The sequence below is a fragment of the Amblyomma mixtum genome, chromosome 1 (assembly GCF_055824585.1).
Source record: "Amblyomma mixtum isolate Tamu chromosome 1, ASM5582458v1, whole genome shotgun sequence".
Classification (NCBI taxonomy): Eukaryota; Metazoa; Arthropoda; class Arachnida; order Ixodida; family Ixodidae; genus Amblyomma; species Amblyomma mixtum.
Window position 1 is genome coordinate 82,103,442 of NC_143012.1, and position 21,904 is coordinate 82,125,345.

At 43.4% G+C, this 21,904-nt stretch overlaps 1 protein-coding gene across 1 annotated transcript in view; it reads right to left on the reverse strand.

Moving 5' to 3' along the window:
- The window catches only part of LOC149366971 (uncharacterized), a 104,105-nt gene that overhangs the window by 20,097 nt on the left and 62,104 nt on the right, over positions 1–21,904 (reverse strand). Inside the window, exons 22-30 of the mRNA XM_089553433.1 lie at positions 20,885–21,014; positions 18,994–19,131; positions 17,192–17,401; positions 15,847–16,055; positions 14,539–14,909; positions 10,652–10,776; positions 9,192–9,371; positions 3,334–3,588; positions 1,154–1,313 (exon numbers count right to left, since the gene is read on the reverse strand). Of these exons, the coding sequence (XP_089409559.1) occupies positions 1,154–1,313; positions 3,334–3,588; positions 9,192–9,371; positions 10,652–10,776; positions 14,539–14,909; positions 15,847–16,055; positions 17,192–17,401; positions 18,994–19,131; positions 20,885–21,014 (1,778 nt within the window). The remainder of the gene's footprint in view (positions 1–1,153; positions 1,314–3,333; positions 3,589–9,191; positions 9,372–10,651; positions 10,777–14,538; positions 14,910–15,846; positions 16,056–17,191; positions 17,402–18,993; positions 19,132–20,884; positions 21,015–21,904) is intronic.

Here is a 21,904-nt window from a genome sequence, read left to right on the forward strand (position 1 = left end):
AGAATTCTTTAATACACACTGCAACATCTCAACTAAGATCAGTTCACCTTAACATCTAATGTCAGTGCTTTTGTTATATTCAGCTGAATTTTCAGTGAACTTAACTAGTTCTAGGCTACAAACAGGTTTTAGAAGTTTCTCCGCACACTGCCCAACTTTAAAGGCAACATGCCCTACGGATAGGAACGCACAAAAGTTGCATGCTCTTTACAAGGCTGAAAACATCATTTGTGCTTCCTGCAAAATAGCAGCAAGGGCTTGTTAATAAATTGCTCAAGTTTCGACGACTCACGCTGCATCAAACTAGTCATCATCATCATCATCAGCCTGACTCCACCCACTGCAGGGCAAGGGCCCCTCCCATGTCTCTCCAATTAACCCTGTCCTTCGCTAGTTGTCACCACCGTATCCCCGCAAACTTCTTAATCTCATCTGCCCACCTAACTTTCTGCTGCCCTCTGCTATGTTTGACTTCTCTTGGAATCCACTTCGTTACCCTTAAGGACCAGCGGTTATCCTGCCTTCGCATTACATGCCCTGCCCAAGCCCATTTCTTCCTCTTGATTTCAACTAGGATGTCATTAACCCGCATTTGTTCCCTCACCCACTCCCGATCTCTTAACGTTACACCTATCATTTTTCTTTCCATAGCTCACTGCGTTGTCCTTAACTTAAGCTGAACCCTCTTTGTTAGCCTTCAAGTTTCTGCCCCATAGGTGAGTACCGGTAGGATACAGTTGTTGTATACTTTTCTCTTGAGGGATATTGGTAAACTGCCATTCATGATCTGAGAGAACCTGCCATATGCGCTCCACCCCATTCTTATTCTTCTAGTTATTTCCCTCTCATAATCCGGATCAGCGGCCACTACCTGCCCTAAGTAGACGTATTCCCTGCTGTGCTATTCTGCTGTTCCCTTGCGAGACTGTTGAACATTATTTTGGTTTTCTGCATGTTAATTTTTAACCCCACCGTTAACTCATTGATCATGCTTTGCAGTTCATGTCCTGAGTGACTTAGCAAGGCAATGTCATCAGCGAATCACAAATTAGTTAGGTATTCTCCATTAACTCTACTAAGTAGTCATTAAACTAGTCATAGAGAGGGCAAAAAAACAACAGCAAATGAGTGAAAGTAAAGGAGTCACACAGACCAGGAATTGTGCGCTTGAAAGATGCATGTGCCAAATCCAATGCCGTAGTTGCTCTTTCAGCCAGTGCAGAGCCAGTGTAAAGGACAGGGTCATACATGGAATGAAACGTTGCCAGCACTTCCTTTGAAGTTGCCAATGCTTCTGCAAGCATGTCGTATGCCTGAAAATTAAGCATAAATACAAACACAAATGAGGCATAAAAAAGACCCAATGGGCACCAACACTCCATGGGACGTCCTGGAGATATTCGGAACGTCCCACAGACGTCCAGTGCGGTTTCAGTGCCCATTGGGAAAAAGCGCTGCTACTTAAAGGGCTTGGGAATTGATACAACTAACACATTATTTCGAATTTACAGTAGCCCATGCATACAGTACTAGATAACTGCGTGCATAACAAAAACACTACAGCTGTCACTTCATGAATTGAGAGACTACAAAAATTTGCTACCATGCAAAAGTATCAAATGGGCACCAAACACGAAAGAGTTTTTGTTATTTCTTGTGCTGTTAGTGCCTGGTGACAGAACGAACTGTATTGGCTTTGTCCAAACGTATTGCCTCCTTAGCACTGTTGTTTCAAGATGTGTCCAGCTAGAATACTGCAGGACTAGACTGTTGCAAAGTGTGACTGTGCTCACCTTGTCTCAGGGTGCAAAGATGCCATAGAACATAGAATCTTAATACAACTAATTTTCTTTTTGTAAGAGGCACCGCGAAAGCAGGTATACATCACACAGTAACCCACATATAATGTACAAAGGACATTTAACTGCCCACACACCCCCTTCTAATTCTAGAAGTTTCAAATATTTACAGAATATTTCTTGTTATTGATCTGCATTTATTTTTTTTTAAATTTGATAACCACTTTCGCCTGCGCGTTTTCACTTGCATGGGAAAGAGGCATAATGCAGATCGAAAGCTGCTTTTTATTTTCTTTTTCGTTTTGTTTTTAATTTTTATTATTTTATTTAATTTCATTATTCCGTTATGTTGCTGTTTCCATTTTTTATTCTATTATTTTCATTTCGCGCTTCGCTGCCTCCCGAGGTCGTTTTTCATGCCACCATGGCCTTGAAGAATGGGAGGAGCAGAGCATTCGCTCGAATATCCGGCGGAGGTGGAAGCTTGAGTGGAAAAGCAGGTGACCCAAATGCCACCTAGGTCATGCGACTTTGTGGCATCATCACAACCTGCCTACTGGATAGTGAGCAAACTACCCACAGTGCCAGGTGGCAGTTAAAGTAATGATTGGTCACGAGAGGTTACTTGGGGAGAGCAACATGGTTCACACAGTTCCCACTGGTGGCAGCACCTGGTGGCAGCACTGGTGGCAGCACTGCAAGGGATGGCAGTGGCGCATCCCTTAACCATTGCACCACTGCACCAGGAGTGGTATGATTTGGTTTGGTTTATTGGGGTTTAACGTCCCGAAGCGACTTGGGCTATGAGGGACGCCGTAGTGGAGGGCTCTGGAAATTTCCACCACCTGGGGTTTTTCAACGTGCGCTCACATCGCACAGTGCATGGGCCACCGTGGCCAGGATCGAAAGGAGTGGTATACACTCCCAGGATCTATGACTGCAAGGTAGAGAATGACTAATTCCGCATATAACGGCATTAACTCATAACGCTACCGTTTAATACCCTTAAGGTGGAGCTAAAGTGTCTCTTCCAGTTTTCTCAAGGAAGGCTTAAGTTTTGCGTGCAGTAATCTCTCAGCAGGCCTCCTCCGTCTCTTGCAGCTCATACTCTGACTTTACTTTAATAAATACTTCGGAAAATGAGGTATTTGCAAACCTATAAAGAATAGATACTCTGTTGCAACCACAATTAACATTTTCACCGTCTGTATTGCATCTAATGTGCCAGGCATCATAGGGTTAACTGGTTGAATAATTTGGTTCGACATCTACAGCACTCATATTCACATGCCCTAACAATTTGAACTCTGAGCAGTTGGCTAAGTCAGCACTGTCTTCAAAATATACATCTGCTGTAATAGAAATCTGGAGACTGAAATGCCACACGCCGCATATCACACTATAAGTGCTTATGGATTTTTTCCCTCCCATTGAAATGTGTTTCCTGCACTTGCGTATTGACTCCGAGGCCTGCGATCCTTTGATCTTAACACATCTGCCAAGTCACCAGAGCGAGTCAGTTGACACGACCCACCTTTTGTTTCTGCGAGTCGAACACTTCTCCGTACGAAACTCCCATCAGTGGCTGAAGCATCAGGTTGACGGGGTGTCCTGGGTTGTACAAGTTGGAAACAGCAGCCTGTGCGTACTCAGCTGTGGAAGCGCCCGCCACTTCGAGGAGATTTTGAATGATGGCTGCATTTGCGAAACCACGAACCGCCATTTCTGAGTTGCGAGGCACAACTGACGCTCGCAACACGTTCAGCTCTTGGGCGTATGGGTCAAGGTCCTGTGGCGGAGAGTAGGAGTAGTGTTATTATGCAAACAATCCGTGAGTGCCTTGCCGGGCTTAATGCCCTTTGACAAAATGATAATTTGCTCGTTAGGCTAAGACTAAAAGCCCTCAGTCCTTTCAGCATTGGGGAGCCCCAACATATCTGAAGGTGTGCTAGGGACCCTATGCTTCTTGGCTTCCATCGCTTCCTCACTGGCTTAGACCATTGTGTTTAAAGGCAATTCCCAATGGGAACAGTTGAAATGAGGGAGTAATTATTATTAACATAGTAATTACTTATTAAGTGGTTTCAAAGTAAAGCTGTGTAGCTTTCCTTTATGGCCTCATGACAGCACTCGGAGGTAAATGGTAATATGGTAATTAGTCCAATTAGTCCTTTGCTAGTTAGGCATGAAAGAGGTGCTATGCAAAAAAACAAAAACAACAACAAATAAAAACAGAAAGACTGAGAGCTACAAGGCAAAAACAAAGACATGATGGTGTGGTAAAGACCAGTACAATTGCTGTCATTCCTAATAGTACACTGAGACACCGTATTTTCCGGTGTATAAGACGCGGGTTTTTTTCAAAAATCTTGCTGGTGCGTCCTATACAAGGGTGCGTCTTATATGAGAATTTTCCGGGTTTTTTTGCGAGTTCAGAAATTACTCAGGTTCATGTTCAAGCTTTTTTCACTGAAAAAATATTACTACCAATATTGCGGCTGTAACATGGTTAATACTTCAATACGCGGACCGCCGTGCGCAACTTTTTTAGGTTAACTTTATCATGAAACGGCGGTGCTGACCACTTCCGGGATCTTAAACACGTGGCCGTTTCGGAGGCCCCAAGGAAAGGTAATGTGAAATGCCAAAAGATGGCGACAGTCGCGCTTCTCGTCATTGTCAAGGCAAGCCATGAGAAGCCGATGTTTTTTTTTAGTCACCCTTTTCAAGTACGTAGTGCGAAGAGAATGCTTCAGACGCGTTGCCTTTTCGATAGTGCATCCGAAGATGAAGACTTCGAAGGTTTTATGTAAAAAGAAATGGTTATGGACATAAAGAGAGTTCTTTCGCTTTTTTTTCTTTTGTGCTAAAACGTGGGCTGGTATGGTGTGAGTGTTGCCTTTTTCGATCACTTAGCGTTGCTTAAGAACTCACACATACGGTTCATTTTGCGATGGTCGTATAAGCATGTTTAATTAAGCCTCACTAGCCTAACTGGGTAAATTGGGGTGCGTCTTATACACGGGTGCGTCTTATATACCAACTTTTTCAATGACAGCCTGCATATATGGCGGGTGCGTCTTATACAATGGTGTGTCTTGTACACCGGAAAATATGGTACTGCTTGATCAAAATTGATCTCACTCCCTCAAGCACCTTCAAATCAAACGCAAATCAGTTCCATTCAAACGAATTTCACATAGTCTAGTCTATTTCAGTCTTGAGAACATTTCGACAAGCACGGCTTCTGGGTCAGAATGTATAGTTTTGGCAGACGTGCTATGATTTTCCCGATGCAAAGAGTGGACAGTGCAGTTCTCTTTGTGTTTCAACTGTCAACGTTATGAAGCAAAAGTGGATACTACGGATGCCACTGTGGGCAGCAAATGTGGGTAGTAGCCCCGTACCTTTCAAAGAACGTGCAGAATGTGTCTCTCACATTGAGAAGTGTGCTAGCCTTGCTCAAGAGATACTCTCAAAGTCTCAAGAAGAAACCAAGGAAAGAACAGCTTTAGAAGATGACAACAAAATTTCACCAAGCGATAAAAAAAAGCCTTTGCCATGTAGCAGGCACATAAGAGCACAGACAAACTTGCTTAGTTTACGATACTGGCAACACTGAATGCCAAAGTTCAGTAGAAAGCACTCCATCTCATCATAAGTGCTATGCAAACGATAGATTATTTATTTATTTATTTATTTATTTATTTATTTAACCATACTGCAGGCCAATGCTTTGGCCCTAGCAGGAGGGGCATTTCACAAACAATGCGAAGTAAAAAGGCTACACAAACAAAAGAAAAATGTCCAGAAATTCAACACTAGTAAGTCTGGCAACAAATGAATACCTGTCCACAATAAAAGTTGGAACAAAACTAAACAAGAAAAAGGACATCAGTCCAAAATACAAAAAGTACAACTAAAGGGGCATTAATATAGTCCAATTAGTCCTTTGCTAGTTAGGCATGAAAAAGGTGCTATGCAAAAAAACAAAAACAACAACAAATAAAAACAGAAAGACTGAGAGCTACAAGGCAAAAACAAAGACATGATGGTGTAGTAAAGACCAGTACAATTGCTGTCATTCCTAATAGTACACTGAAATACTGCTTGATCAAAATTGATCTCACTCCCTCAAGCACCTTCAAATCAAATGCAAATCAGTTGCAATCAAATCAGTTGCAAATCAAATGCAAAACAAGATGGCAACAAAATTTCACCAAGTGATAAAAAAAAAAGCCTTTGCCATGTAGCAGGCACATAAGAGCACAGACAAACTTGCTTAGTTTACGATACTGGCAACACTGAACGCCAAAGTTCATTAGAAAACACTCCATCTTATCATAAGTGCTGCGCAAATGATACATGCTTAGCATTTGAAAGAAATGCCTTTAATGATAACTTGAGAGTTCTACATTCACTTTGGTCCAGCACAATAAGGTGCACTGCACTCATTTCTTTGAGCAAATTTTCACTTAAGCGAACATTCCCTCAGGGTTCCCTGGAGTTTGATCAAGCGGCACACGACTGCAAACAGTGTTTCTGCAATGTTTTTGTGAGCTTTTTTTGCATCAGTCTTTTGCCTTTGCTTGCACTGCCTTGTTTTTAGACAAAGTTGTCCTTCCTGATTGTCAAGTGCTATTTGCCAGACATTGCAACCAGACAGCAACATCGAAGAGTACACTTTATTCCCATAAATTCAGATAATTTATGCCTTTGCAGATGCCTTAAATTTCCCCAAAACTGCAAAACCTGAGAAACAAATATTCAGAAATATTAGTGAAAAAAAGAAAGGTAGAACACTACAAAGGCACAAAATAAAAATATTTGGGTGAGAAGTTTTGCAAACAAGACTGCTCTGTTGCACTGTCCTCAGTTAGGTATGCGTCTTGCACAAGGGCAACAAAGCTGCTCAAACTATAATCATTAGAGAAGTTACTACTGGACTCCTCTTTTAAACATTGATTAGTCAAGAAAGTATAGAACTATTAAAAGTCTGAAAGAGACACTTGAAATTGATTTCAGACTAATTGATTTGGGTAGTGTTTCTGGAAGTTCTCAGTGTTATTCTTTTAACCCTTTGAAGGTTTTTGCCGTATATGTACGGCGGCGGTTTTCTGTCCCGCAAGGTCTTTGCCGTACGGGTACGGTTTCGATCTTCCGTTTGAAATTTTGCACCAAAAGAACAATGCGTGCTCACTGGGGGGTGCTGCCACCTCTTAGGACTTACAAGAAGTGTTTGAATTTTGTGCTGCCTTCTTACGGAGATAAGCAGAACTTATGTCTAGCTTTAGCGCGGCGGCACAGACTGCGGCAACACCCCTTTTGTAGTTTTGGTTTCGCCGCGTGATCGCAACGCAGTCGTGCGAAATTTGAGTTTTCTTTTTGTCAGCACTATCTCGCAGGGGCTGCCGAAGTTGATTTCTATCTTTATTGGCGCTGCTCTTAGCTTGCTTATCACCGTTGCTCGCGAGGTATTCTCGCCCTCTGTGGCAACACGCCTACGCGGTTTCGATTCCGCCACGGGATCGCAACGGAGTCGCGCGAAACGTGTTTTCTCTTTGTGGGCACTGTTTTGCAGAGGCGGCGAAAGTTGATTTCTATCTTTATTGGTGCTGTTCTTAGCTTGCTTATCACCGTTGCTATTCTATTCTGTTGAACTTTTCCAGTTGTGAGTGATGCTGTCACCAAAGTACTGTTCCTAATATTTTTTTAATATTTATACTCTATTACATACATTTTGTAGATTCAAGATCCGCAATAAAGTAATTTGACCGCCTGGGAAAGTTTTCTTCAAAATAATTCGACCCTCAAAGAGTTAATGGACAAACACTGTTAGTTGATGTCATGGCATGCTGGAGTTGGAGCAGAACTGTATAAGCACTGCTGCCATAGACTTATGCAGGGTACATTACTGGGCTAGTTGGTTCTTGTCAGACATCATGGAATCACACTGCAACAGGTGAGGGCACAGGGAGAACACACTCACAACTGTATATCAACGTACAGTGGAACCTCGATTATACGTCCCCCGGTCATGCGACGACCCGCATTTTACGACGAATTTGTGCGGTCCCGGCAAAACCCCCATAGAGACAATGCATTAAAAACCTCGGTTATACGACGCAAATTTTAGAAGGACCCCGCTTCGTACGACGGCTGGCTCGTACCGTCCGTCAAAAAAAGGTCGTCAGCAAACGCAGGCCGGGATGTGCCGTATTTTCGCGATTCTAAGCACCCCCCCTATTTTCTGAAAAAAAAAAAAAAACTTTGCATGCGAATCTAAGCACCCCCGTTTTTGCGCGGAAGAGAGCGTTGCCGAGGCCGCCAAGTGCACTTGCTCTCTTTTTCGTCGAGCCTGTGCAGTCCCAAGGAGGCGCGGCCTGCCTGTTGTTGCGACTGAGAGAAGGATGAAAAGGAAAGCGCACGGGCCCGCCTACTGGCGTGAGCCAAGCCACCACCGCTGCCGAGGAGAGTTAAAAGATCAGAGGAAAGATAAAGAGAAAAGATAAGACGCGCGTCGGTCGCAGCAACAGATGCGTCCGCAGGAGCCGACGCTGATGAAAAAACAGATAAGCGGGCGAGGCCGCGCTCGCCCAAGCGAGGACAGCGGCGTCCACGGCGCTTTTTGTAATGGAAGTAATGGATGCTTGTGCCCCACGATAAAACTTCCGAAGTGGACAACGATGCAGAGGTTTGCGCTCCCATTCCTAGTTACGCGGACGTGTTGCAGAGCGTCGACAACATCCGGCGCTTTGCTTGCGCGCGCGACGATGTTGGCGACCTACTGCCGGACGTGGCAGCCCTTGAAAGAAAGTTGATGCGCCGAGGTTGGGCAAAGGTGCAAGAAAAAAAAAATTACCGATTTTTTTTAAACGGTAATAAAGATTTTTTTGCAAATCTGTTTCCAACAAATGCTGGGTTTTGTCTTTTTTAATCTGATTGGCGTACTTGCCGCGGGCTTGAAGCCGGTCAACAGTTTTCGGCGCAAGGCCGAGCGCCACTGGCCGCATTCTTTGATTTTCGATTATACGACACCCGGATTATACGACGGTTTCGCGCGGTCCCCTGAACGTCGTATAATCGAGGTTCCACTGTAGTTGTGTGTGTGTGTGTCCTCTCTGTGTTTTCATCTGCAAGCGCTGTGATTCCATGAAGTCTGCCACAGACTGTCTTGTTGCATGACAACAAGTCCTTGCCAGGCACCTATAACACCTTCCACCTGTTCGTCCTCACTTTGTAACACAGAAACCAAAATAAATGAACAAAAAGGCCAAGTGAATGTGATTCAAAGTGCACCAAACATGAGCACTATCACCAAGAACAGGATGCATACTGATACCAAGCAAAATTTTTAAAAAGACTGTTAACACCTTGTGAGCACTCCCTCACCTGCTGCTTATTGATGACCTTGGCATCGTAAACGGCTGCTACGCCACTGCGCACAGATTTCTTGGAAAGGCTGAGAAGCTTGACGCTCGTAGAAGCTTTGTCAGGCATCCACTTGGTGTCAAAAATCCAGTTGTCGTTTTCTTCATTGTAAACTACATCCAACGGAACCCAGTCCGAGTTCTGAATGGCACGAGAACGAAGGAAAAGGTTGTGTCAGCAGAATGAGGGGCTTGTCACCTTGTTAGCAGTAATAAAATTCTCGTAGACATAACTTTTCTTTTTGAAATAAAACTCTGCTGTGGGACGCAAAAAAATCTTGGCTCTGTTTTTAACGCTGGTAACCAGAGGACAGCTTTTTTGGTAGAGGCGGGATAGGGCTCAGACACACAATTAAAGCATTAACCTGAGTGTCCTCACGAATGCAAAGCGGGGCCCTTTATCTAAAGCTTCTTCATTTTCATTTAATGTGCTACAATGAAATTAGAACTTGTGCCAGTCTGTGTCTTTACAACTCATGTAACCGATCTTTAATGCTAGATCACTACTTCTAGTTCCAACATCTATAGCGTGTAGTGAACAGATATTTTTTTTTAACAATCTTTTTGCACTGACATCATCACTGAGCGAAATTTTTTTGCAGGTGGATGTTGTGAGCAGGAATAATGATGATTAGCTTCATGAAGCACCATGAAGCAAATGTGTTTCTTTTGGGTGCCGCGGCTACTTTGTCCCTGCAAACTTCGTAATCTCCCGACTCTTAGCCACCCCCCTGCATCTTTGCTTTCTCTTGATATCCATTACATTACCTTAAGAGACCATCAATTATCTTTCCTTTGCATTACATGCTCTGCCAATACCCATTTCCTCATCGGTGGACACTAAAGCCTCTGTCTTTTTGCACATTTTAAACTGAATTTATACAAGCATTCGTCCAGAGTAAAAGAAGAATGGCCTGAGGGGCGAGTTGGTGCATGATGAAATGAACGGCGGCGCAACAAGAACACTAACGCATGTAGTGTCCCCTTTCTTGTTAGTGTCCTTGTTGCGCCGCCGTTCATTTCGTCCAGAGTAAAACTGCCAGAAATTGGTTACAAACTCGTACCACACCTCAATGCTACTGCATAATGGTGAAATGAGCTATTCGCATGCACACTTTTATCTAAAAATGGCACTTAAGATGGGCAGTGTGGTAGACACACAAGGTCAACCTTCATCTTAAAGCAGCGCGAAACAGGACATAGTGGAAGAAACAAGAGACAACACAAGCAACACGAGAGATGAAGTTAACGCTCGCGTCGTCTCTTGCTTCTTCCACTACGTCCAACTTGCCCAGTTTTCTGTTCTAGTTAAACACAAGGTCAACATCACTCTGTTCATTCGTAGTTACTGAGAAACCACATAAAAAGGCAAATAGATACACGCGTAAGAACACGTGATGACATGCAAGTCGTGACACTTACCCTGTCAGCGAACTTTGCCTGTTTTGTAAAGGAATGTGGATCCCATCGGCCTATGACAGCGACTTTACCAAGAGGAGAAGTCATGTTCATCGATTCGTAGCCAACTGGACCCAGCTCAAAAACCTCTATTAAGATGCAAGAATAGAAAGAGGAAAAACCATCATCAATTACCAGCTCTCTATTTGTGACTACAGGCTCTCTGCTCATTACAACCAAAGAAAACCATACTTTGCAAATTCGGCTTATACAAGAGCACATGTTTTCGCCATTTTCCACTAATATCATGTAAAAAGCCATTAGTATCCCAAATATATATATTTTTTAAATTTAAGGAGACACGGACATACGAAAAAACGATTTAGAAGAAAAAGAGCCCTGATGAGAAGAAATTCACCTTGTGTCACGTATGCGGCTGCCAATAGTATAGCCAAAGAAGAAACAAGAACAAACAAGTGGTCTGTTAATTTACTCCCACACTGGCATTTGAAAGTTTCACCACATTATTACCAATTTTTTAATTCAGAACCATGTTCAGATAAGCATGAACATCACTGTGAACATCAATGCCTTTCTGAAAATAGGTACTGAGGTATAGTTGTAACAAGTTTCAACAGAAAGAAACTAGCAAGCTAACAATCCATAGACTTTAGGATAAAAATTTGAGACATTTGAAGGAGCACTGATTTACAGTATAAATGTAGAGAGCACATCATGTGCAGAACCTACGCAGGACAATTTTATGATGGACAACCATATTGAGGGTTCTACGAAAAAGTTAATGATAAATAGACACAAAAAAAAGAGAACAGAAAATGCACGCAATTTCTGTTTTTGTTTTTCTTGCATGTTTTGCCTTTTCATTTTCTTTCATATCAGTGCACCAATTCACTCAGGAGTACGTACCGTATTTTCCGGTGTATAAGACGCACCCGCCATATATGAAGGCTCTCATTGAAAAAGTTGGTATATAAGACGCACCCGTGTATAAGACGCACCCAAATTTACCCACTTAGTCTAGTGAGGGTTAATTAAACAAGCTTGCTCGACCATCGCGAAATGAACCATGGATGGACTCCTCTGATCGCATAAAAGCTCCGTAGCTCCGTAGGCCCGCAGCCTGATTTCCGTTTTCGGTAGCATACTCGACCGCAGATAATTTGAACTTTGCGGTGTAGCTCTTGCGCAACTTCGGTGGCTTACTGTAGTAAGACCGAGCACGACAGGTGTAGGTAGTGGAAAACAGACGCCGAAGTCACCAACACAGACGTAATACGTACACGGTTGCGAAGTTGCAAAGAATGACTAAAAAAGAATGCCGGCTTGGCTTGTTTTGACAATGGCGAGAAGCGCGACTGTCGCCATCTTTTGGAATTTCACATTACTTTTGCTTGCGCCTCCGAAACGACCGCGTGTGATTCTAGAAGTCGTCATCCCCGCCGTTTCATGATAAAGTTCATCTAAAAAAAGTTGCGCACGGCGGTCCCCGTATTGAAGTATTAACCGTGTTACTACCGCATCATTGGTAGTGATATTTTTTCGGTGAAAAAAGCTTGAGCACGAACCTGAGTAATTTCTGAATTCGCGAAAAAAAAAAGAAAAATTCGGTGTATAAGCAAGATTTTTGACAAAAAACCACGTCTTATACACCGGAAAATACGGTACATAAGAGGAAATATATAAGAGGAAAGTATACACATTTCCTTTGACCTTGAAAATGCACACAATTCCTGTTTTTGTCTTTCTTGCATGTTTTGTCTTTTCGTTTTCTTTCATATCAGTGCACCAATCGACTCAGGAGTAAGTACATAAAAGGAAATACATAAGAGGAAAGTATGCACATTTCCTTTGACCTTGATGTCTCCTTGATTAATCTGCTGGAAGCATCCTCATTTCCTGGGGCAGGACGTTTGGGGCATTTCATTTAACACATCCTCCTGTAGCATTAGCCTTCAAAGTGGCATATCAGTGCTTCTCTAGATTTGTTGACTGGGCCTCAACCCAATCAACAAATCACTCATGAGTGTAGCAGTTGGCCTTTATTTGAGACACTCTTGAAAGACGTCACTAGAATGCACGGCCTAGTTTCTGACAAAAAGCGATGCCATCCCTTACTGCATAAAAAAAATAAAACAATTAGGTGCAATGCCCACCTCAAGTACGGAAGGAGATCAGTGGAACAATCATGTAGTAACAGTTCACCCAAGGAACAAAATATCACAGAAAAACAGTTGCTAACATTCACACACCACAATGAGTTTCAGCAATACAGTCAAAGCTCATTACAATGGACTCGCATGCTCCAGAAGAAAATGTATCTACAGTATGCTTTATGAAGTGACATCAATTATGAAAGCCAGCTGTCTGGTCACATGTCTGTTTCAGAGCCTTTTGCAAAGCTGCTTCACAAAACTTAGTTTTTTTTTTTGAGAACTGAGAGACGATGGACTGTCTCAGTCACTTGAACAAACCTCCAGTAACCTTTTTTAGAACTTCAGCAGAGCACTCGTCTTGCTGCTGCTGGATTTATCCCTTCACAGCTTCGACGTGCTGAATGACATCGTGTGCGCCCAGTTTAATCTCGGGTTCGCTCTGTTCAGTGCTATCTTCATCATCTTCATCGCTGATGGTGACGTTCACACTTGTTGGGGCTCCACGCGTGACAGGAAAGCAGGCTCCGCAGTGCAGACTTGCTTGTCGATGACTCGTTACGCGCCACAAATGTGTGCTGTAAAGTTGCCCTGGACCAAATTTTACCCCAACTTCAACCCACTGTAGCCGACAGCCTGTTATAACCAGGTCAGCGAACACTGAATCATCATCATCATCAGCCTGACTACGCCCACTGCAGGGCAAAGGCCTCTCCCATGTCTCTCCAATTAACCCTGTCCTTCACCAGTTGCAGTCACCATATCCCCGCAAACTTCTTAATCTCATCCGCCCACCTGACTTTCTGCCACCCCCTGCCACGCTTGCCTTCTCTTGGAATCCACTCCGTTACCCTTAAGGACCAGCGGTTATCTTGCCTTCGCATTACACGCCCTGCCCAAAGCCCATTTCTTCCTCTTGATTTCGACTAGGATGTCATTAACCCGCGTTGATTCCCTCACCCACTCCGGCCGCTTCCGACCTCTGATACACACATTCAAATCCATTGTAATGAGCACTGACTGTACTAATATTTTCAGCGAAAGGTGCTCTTACACAATTCTTTTAAACTTAACTGATGAAGTGTCATCATTACTAAAAACCAGCTATCTGGCCACCTGACTGTTTCAGAAGTTGGTAGCAGGCTACTCCATTCTAAACCTTTATCAGTGCAACTCAACAGGTGAACAACTATGAGTTGTCATAAGGCTATCTGACAGTAATTCTTGCTCATGCACCACACCCAGTTCCTCTATTATAGACTGTCGACACATACTGAAAGCAATGTCCTTGAAAACTACTCTTTCCGGTTACTATTGCAGGTTAAAAGCATATTGAGTCCAAGCGAGGTGACTCTCAAAATGTGTCTTTGGCATAAAACAAGGGATCTAAAATTGGGTTCTGCAGAACCCTTAGCTTCCTTGGAGCGCTCTTTGGGTTCCTTGGTCACCTCAATCCGTGCACACCTCAACTCCTATTTTCCCTTTATCCATATTATTTGGGACTAATCACACTGTAGTAGCTCACAGAAGACTGCTTCACTATGCAGCCAGTCATCATAAGTTGAATTTGGACATTTTTCGAGGGACAATGCGTCTGAATGCCCTTTTTACGTGCTGGTCAGGCGGGACGCCCATAAGCGAAGGCACTTGGGGTACCTCAGTGGCTTTTTAAGACCTTTTGAGTTGCCATAACTAAAAAGATTGAGAGCTCCTGGTATAAAATATGAAAGCGCGACTCACGGTTCAGGTCTGCATTGAGCACTTCCCACACTGGCGATGCCGAGAAGACCGTGAGAGTCATGTACGACTTGGCCGCGTCGGTTTCGTGTGTCAGTGGGTCACAGGTATAAGTAATGTTTGATGAGTACATCCACGGTTCTGAGGTGATGTTGTGTCTGAAATCCCACGTCAGACAGGGCTTTGCAGATGTCCTTACTTGCAGCTTGTACGTGCCGAACGGCCTGTCCCTTTGGTGGATGGCGGAGCGGAAAGCGATTTCGCTCGGCAGGCTACCACTGCCTATCCGTCCCTTAGCTGGATCAACGTACTTCCAGTATGCCTCCCACCTGACGTCACTGTTAGGTGAACCCAGTATCCAGTCCATCTCGAACCTGCAAGAATGAGAACAAGGAAGATGGATGTAATAATGAAATGTGCAACTTGTTCTCTTCCAGTGTGAAGAGGGGACAACAATATAACTGCATGTTCCACCAATCCCAGAATAGTAATTGTCAAAACACAGGTGCCCACAGTGGTTTTGGAGTGCAGAAATCACAGAAATCTTTTAATATTCCTGCTGCTTGAAGGCACACCCTGACGTTGAGGGTAGTGCCGCGCAGAGCACACCTTTCAGTTTGTGACTGCATGCTTAGACTGCTAAGTAATTGAAATTTTCTGTGATTTTCATGTCCAAGAAACTTTTGTGGGTACCTGCATGCCTCTTGTGAGAATAAACTTAATGACATCCCTACTCTGGGATCATGCAAACAAATTCTGACCAATTAGATGGAGTGCAGCACTGTTTGAGGTCATGAGACTCTGACCAGCTAGATTACATGACAATAAATGGGTGATGGTGTAGAGTTTACAGTTGTGACACTCTGCAGTGACAAAACTACACTGCAAGCCTCAGAAAACATGCCTTGTTTGGCTAACAATGATATGATAGTTTTACAAGAGGTCTATGAACAAGCATTACTGCATTAAAAAAGACGCACAATTTTACAGGTAGGTTAACCCGCACCACATGAGCACCACATGATGTACAGTTCCCTGCAGGCCATATATTTTGCACCAAGCTACCTTCTCATATACAGAGTGTTCCGTATTTATCTGTCCGGGTTGTAAAAAATTCTCCTGCGCAAGTGTGATCAATTTTTACAATGTATGATCTGTACATCGAAGATTTCATCACTTGACTCATTTCAAAGCTCTCTTTATCTTGAAAATTTTGTGATCAAGATAAAAAGGGGTTTACCGCAGTGTTTATTTTTTTTCAGTGGATAGTACGAGCACTTGTGTGAGTAACAGACAACAGTTAACACTCACCCAGCGGGCAGCAGCGTCATGTTTCCAGTGAGCCGGAGAATGAGAGGTTGGCCACCTTGAGCACGATGTTGCAGCGCGGCTTCCAGAGCTGTTGAGCCCGCTGCCTTTTTGGAGCTGCTGCCGCGAACCGGTCTGGCTGACCACGACAACTTTGTCTTCGTGTGCTTGGCCTCAAAAAGGTGGCTCGTACTGGGATGCCACCACGTGCTCTGGATGAAAACAACACCAGGAGGAGGAGCAGTTTGCACAACCCTCGGCCATTATGGTAGCCAGGGTTGGTGTAATACATAGCGATTCTTTCCCGAATCAATTCCTAAATTCCCTGCCCTTTGCCATTCGCTGAGTCAACGCCAAGCCATGGACTTCAGCCAATAATGAAAGCTAAATGCAGAGCCTGGCGTCAATTCAGCCAATGGTGGAGGGTGGAAAATTAAAAAAAAAATGGAATGAAATTGGTTTGAGAATTATTATCTTATACCGACACAACTTTCAAACGTTTTTGCACACAAACCTCAGTCAAGTAGTGACACCGAATCAATGCTAGCCAAATTAACTGACTAAAACTGAACGCACAAAGCTGTCTGCAAGTAAAAACTGTCCATGGCTCGTTGCATACAACGGCTATTTGTGGTAGTAAATAATATGATGTCGGCCAGTTGCACATCATTCTTATGTGTGGAACAGCTTTGAATAGGGTTCAGGCGATGAGTTTAGTGATTGATTAGCTAACCCTATGCATAACTACTAAAATACTGCACAGTTAGTAAGGCACAGTGCATGAGCCAATTTTTGTTTTCAGGATTTCCCTGAAAAGTCTTCCTAGGGTGGAATATATTTTACATGTCCTTGTTTTAAGAGTGTTCACTCATCACGTTTTGAGATTTCGTGGGGTCTGCTACCACCCTGAGATCACAGCGCCATCTGTGGCAGCAACTAGAAAACAGCACATCTCGCATTGAGACTTGTAGCGCCATCTACAATAGCATTGTAGAAGCAACCACCTGCCACGTGCCAATGATGACGTCACGGTCCAATATGGTAGATATTGTAGAGGTAGAGGATAGGTAGAGAATATGGTAGAGGTAGAAATTGTATTCCCATTCTTGTACCACCCTTTAATCTCATTCATATCAATTCTAGTAAACCAAACATCTAGTGCTCGTTACTTCAATGTCTTTTTCAGGTCCCAATTCCTCCCCTGCCTAGTGACTTCAACTCACTAACCTCCACATCTGAGCAGAGTTCCACATCACCCGTATTAAATGTCTCAACAAAAATCTCTGCTTTTCATCAGAGAGCTTTCTCTCTCGTCATTCTTTTGCAGATGCCGAACGCGTGCACTCACAAAGAATCCCCAGTCGGACTGACGTCTCTGCATCATTTTCTCACTCAGCAGCAGGAGCTGACCGGTGACCTGCGCGGAGCTCTTTCGGCGCTCTTCGTCGAACTTGAGCGCCCACGAGTGATGAGACACCGTGAGGTTGTAGTGGGCGCTGCGCTTCGTCACATCGCCCTTCATGTGCATCCAGTGCTCCTGAGTGTAGTTGGCGAACGCCTGAGGGGACAAAGAAAGGTCGTGGCAGTGTGGCATATGCATGCGCAGGGCTGCAATGCAAAGGATGCAAGTAATGCAATTAAACGAGTTCCACTGCTGTACAAGTAAGACCAGTGCACTTTAGCTTGGTGTGATAGAATGCAGCCAAACTTTCAAGTTAATGAAACACAAATTCGTAAACTTTAGCAAGAGCCAAATAACGAGCCCCACTGAAGATGGCCACAAAGTAAAGTAAAATGTGGGGCCATGCACATTTGTGGGCACTTCTTCGACAGTGTGGTTGGTTGGGAGATGTAAGGGACAGTCCTATTTGCACTATATATTTCTTTAACATCTTTCATTATGAAGAAAAGGGGGAGATCTGAAGGAGGGGGGGGGGGATATTCAGCTCAGTTTTCCTGTGAAAAATTTCTCATCTGGGGAAAACAGCCCCCCTCTGCGCAATTCTGTTCTGTCAACGGTAGAGCCACATAGCTTCCAGTTAGGCAGGCTAAGCAGCGTCGCCATTGGCAAATAGGAGAAATTTCATGAGAACAGATAAGAGCATAATTAAGAGTGCTCACTTCCATCAGTTCTATGGTGAAATGAATTAGCACCGTGTTTATGAACACGTAAAACAGCAGTTTGAATCCTTCAACATAAGTTTTTCCCGCCTCTATTTTCAACACCAAGCATTAAGAGTCACCAAATACTTTACTGCCTCCTCTGGGTGTGTGTTACCTTTACAGTTGTATTTTGACATGTTTCTGAGCCAAATTGGCATCAGAAGAGCTCTCAGACAAGCTAGGTAGGAGGCAATACCGAAAGTTAGGGTACTGTACCAGTGACGGGACGAAGTTATGTCCCTCCCATTTAAGGGGACATGAAGCCTTCAAATTGAGAAAAATGACGAAAAAAATTGATTTTCATAAAATAAAAGTTTCCGCTCATATGACTCGTATTTTATGCTGTCTCGAAGTTTCATTGCTAGAATCTACTGGAAAATACTCCAAAAATTTGTTTTATCAGCCACAATGGTACTTTGTTGAAAAATAGGCATTATATTTGCACCAACATATCTTAGTGGCTCTGTGACCGAGCAATGCTATCTTCGGATCAGTGGAAAGTTTGGTTCTTCATCTTCAGAGTGAATGATGACAGCAAACAGCGTTATGCTAACAGATGGCATTTGACAATAACATAGAGCCTCTAAGTCTGCAGAAGTATGGTAGTGAGCGGTACCTCAAGATGCACAAATGCACTACTTAATTCAATGGCACACCATCTCACCATGCCCCCAGCTTCTCCACTATGTTACTTTTCCCCTTTCATTGAGTGTAATTCCTATCTGATAGCCAGCTAGCTGCAGAGTGCATGTCAACAATACTGACCTTTCTCAATTAAAACCGAATTTCGATAATTGGACTTGGCGTACCTTTACCGGTTTTATCAGTTTAGACCGAAAAGTCGAGCCTCTACATGTAATTGAGCAGTTAGCGTGCAAGATCTCCCAATGGGCACTGGAGCTCCCATGGATATCCTGCTGACATCCTGAATGTCCGTAAGACGTCCATGAGAGCTTTGTTGCAGACAAAAAAACGTGCACTAGTTACCAGCAGCCTCTGTGTCGCCTTCTCCAGTTTGGTGAGGTTGACATGTAGGAGGTGCCGAGACCTAGACTCGAGGAAGTAGGTTGTGAGGTCGAGCGACGTCTTTGGCGTTGCAATGTGGCCATGCGAGGAGCGCATCACCTGCATGCAGGAAAGGAAGCCAGAAAAGAAAACAAAATTGGGAAAAAAAAAGTACAACAAGTGAGTTTTAATAGTCAAGTGTCTATGATACAAATTCAAAGGGGATGAAACGTTAGTTTGAATTATGCAGAGCCTGAATTAAGTAGACCTTTTTCAATAGACCTGGGCTGCATTATGTAACAAACAAATCACCAGCCTGTCTCAAATGAATCTATCAGCCCCGCTCCTATTGGTCAACATGCCTGCCAATCCAACCAATAGAAGCGGAGCTTTGTGACCATTTTGTAACTGTCTTGAGATTGTGATCATTATGTAACTTGGCCCTGATGTTATGAGACCAAAGCTCGAGCTTGAAAAGAAAAAAAAGTTTTTTCATTTCATATTGTATCAACGAGATTTAATTTTGCCAGCCATTGTTCTGGTCACAGTGTGCGCTACTAAGTCAATATTTCAAATAAAGTCTCTAATAATATAATCTAAACTATCTCCAATCCTATTTGCTCTCCTCATAAAGAGAAAGAGATGCCTTTTGAATTTAACGGCATGCACGCTACCTCTTACAGAGACTGAACAAGTAATACAACTTACTTCAAGCAGGAAAGCAAAAAAATTATTAGTAAATAGGAACTGGCATGTCCACACTGACAATTTTAAGTTTTCTCATGTGTACACCCTATGCTCATTAACATCCAAATCTGACCGAAAGACTAGTAGCTACATAATTTAGTTTGTTTCATTAACAATGTGTAGCATTGGACACAGCACAGCTGACTTAAAAATCAACAAGTAAATAGCCAACCGCGACAACTAAAATTGCCACCTGGTGGCAAAAGATGAAAAAAACAGCCCACTGACTACTTGTACAAGTGCTTGCTTTATGTGCTCTGCAGCCGAAGCCTGTGATATAGTTAAATGACTGAACCAGACTTTCTGAACCTGGACAATGCACAAGTCTGGTCCCACATTGATCTTGGATGAACTGGCACCAATATTACTAAAGGTGTCAGTTCATCGTATTGGTGTCAGCAGTGCTGACATCTCTATCAGTCTACCCGCCGCAGTAGCTCAGTGGTTACGGCGCTCAGCTGCTGACCCGAAAGACGCAGGCTCGATCCCGGCCGCGGCGGCCGAATTTCGATGGAGGCGAAATTCTAGAGGCCCGTGTACTGTGCGATGTCAGTGCACGTTCAAGAACCCCAGGTGGTCGAAACTTCCGGAGCCCTCCACTACGGCGTCCCTCATAGCCTGAGTCGCTTTGGGACGGTAAAGCCCAATAAACCATCTCTATTAGTATGAAATGAAACAAACAGCAAAAGTGACTTTTGTGCAAGGTTTCGACATGAACAAGCCAGAGGCATGCACAAAAAAATTTGCTCTATCAGCCCTGCTTCTTGCAGGCGTGTTGGTTAAAGCTGAGTTAAAGTTCCAATAAATAGTTAGACCAAACAGATAAAAGTTGACATGGAGCAGCCTCAGAGGTAGAGCACCGGACGCGTAATTCGGAGGTCGTGGGTTCGGATCCCACCGGCGGCATGTGGTTGTTTTTTCTTCTGCTTTTCTAATCAATTAGCTTTAAGCGATAATATATTCAGTAATATTCTAAATTGATCAACAGCACAAAATAAATAAATAAATTAAAAAAAAATCCCCTGTGCCCCTTGGTTTCTGTGGCTGTTGGCTTCTGTCAATTCTAGTACAAATCACTCAAGACACAGTCAAAGAGGCCATGCAAATGACTGTCGCTAGCACCCACCTTTTGCTTGCCAATGGTTGTAGGTGCCTTCCAGTGGAAGAGGAAATGCACCCATCCACCAGAATCACCCTCAGTGAAGAACTCATCCGTCAAATATTCTCTCAGCCAAGTCACACTGCTGCCAGGGCCCCTTTAAGAAAAACGAAGGAATTAGTGTAGAGCTTCAGCTTCGCATGACATGTCTATGGGGATTTAAGCTCTAGCACTGAACTTGCTGACTGTTTGCAGGCACGAGCAGAACATAGAAATAAACATCGGAGGTGTCACTAATAAGGTGCAGGGGAGTGGACTGAGTCAGGTATAGCGCTGAAAGGGAGTGCAATTGCAATGAAGAAAGGAAGGGGAGATCACAACGGTGATGCTGCTCTCATGATTTGAGCCTTTGTCTGAAATGTAGCAGGTGCTTACAGAAACATGCTTACTTTCCCATCAATTTTGCATGATTCATAATGATATATATGGATTTTAATTCTTCACTGCCCGAATTATGAAAGAATCAAAGAAAAAAAAAAACATTACCTCCCCGTTATGCTTGCTAATGCACCCACACTTTAAAGCCAACATCACTGCTAGCACCACCAAATCTAAAAAATTGGAGACATTACCATTTGGTCCATTTTACACACCTAGTCCAACTTGTGGGCGAGACCAAAACAACTCGAAGGGCCAGTGACAGTAAACAATTTTTTATGTAAAAAAATGTCATCCTACTTTTCCAGAAAAACTTGCCACAGAAGATGAGAGGATAGCAAATGCTTGACGCTGGCTGGAAGTCACGCATTAGCTCGCTCACAGAGACGCCAAACATTTTCACAGAAAAGCGCTGGCTCGTGAGATAACGTTCAAACTTTGCATGCAAACTCGATGTAGCAATAGGTAATAGTAGGTCGCAAATTTGCGACACTGGCCGTTACTTAATTAAAAAAGCTATTGTTTCCATTTATCACTGTTTAATCCAGTTATTCAGAGCTAATCAAGAGTTAATTCAGAGCTAATCCAGTAATTTATACATGTCACAAG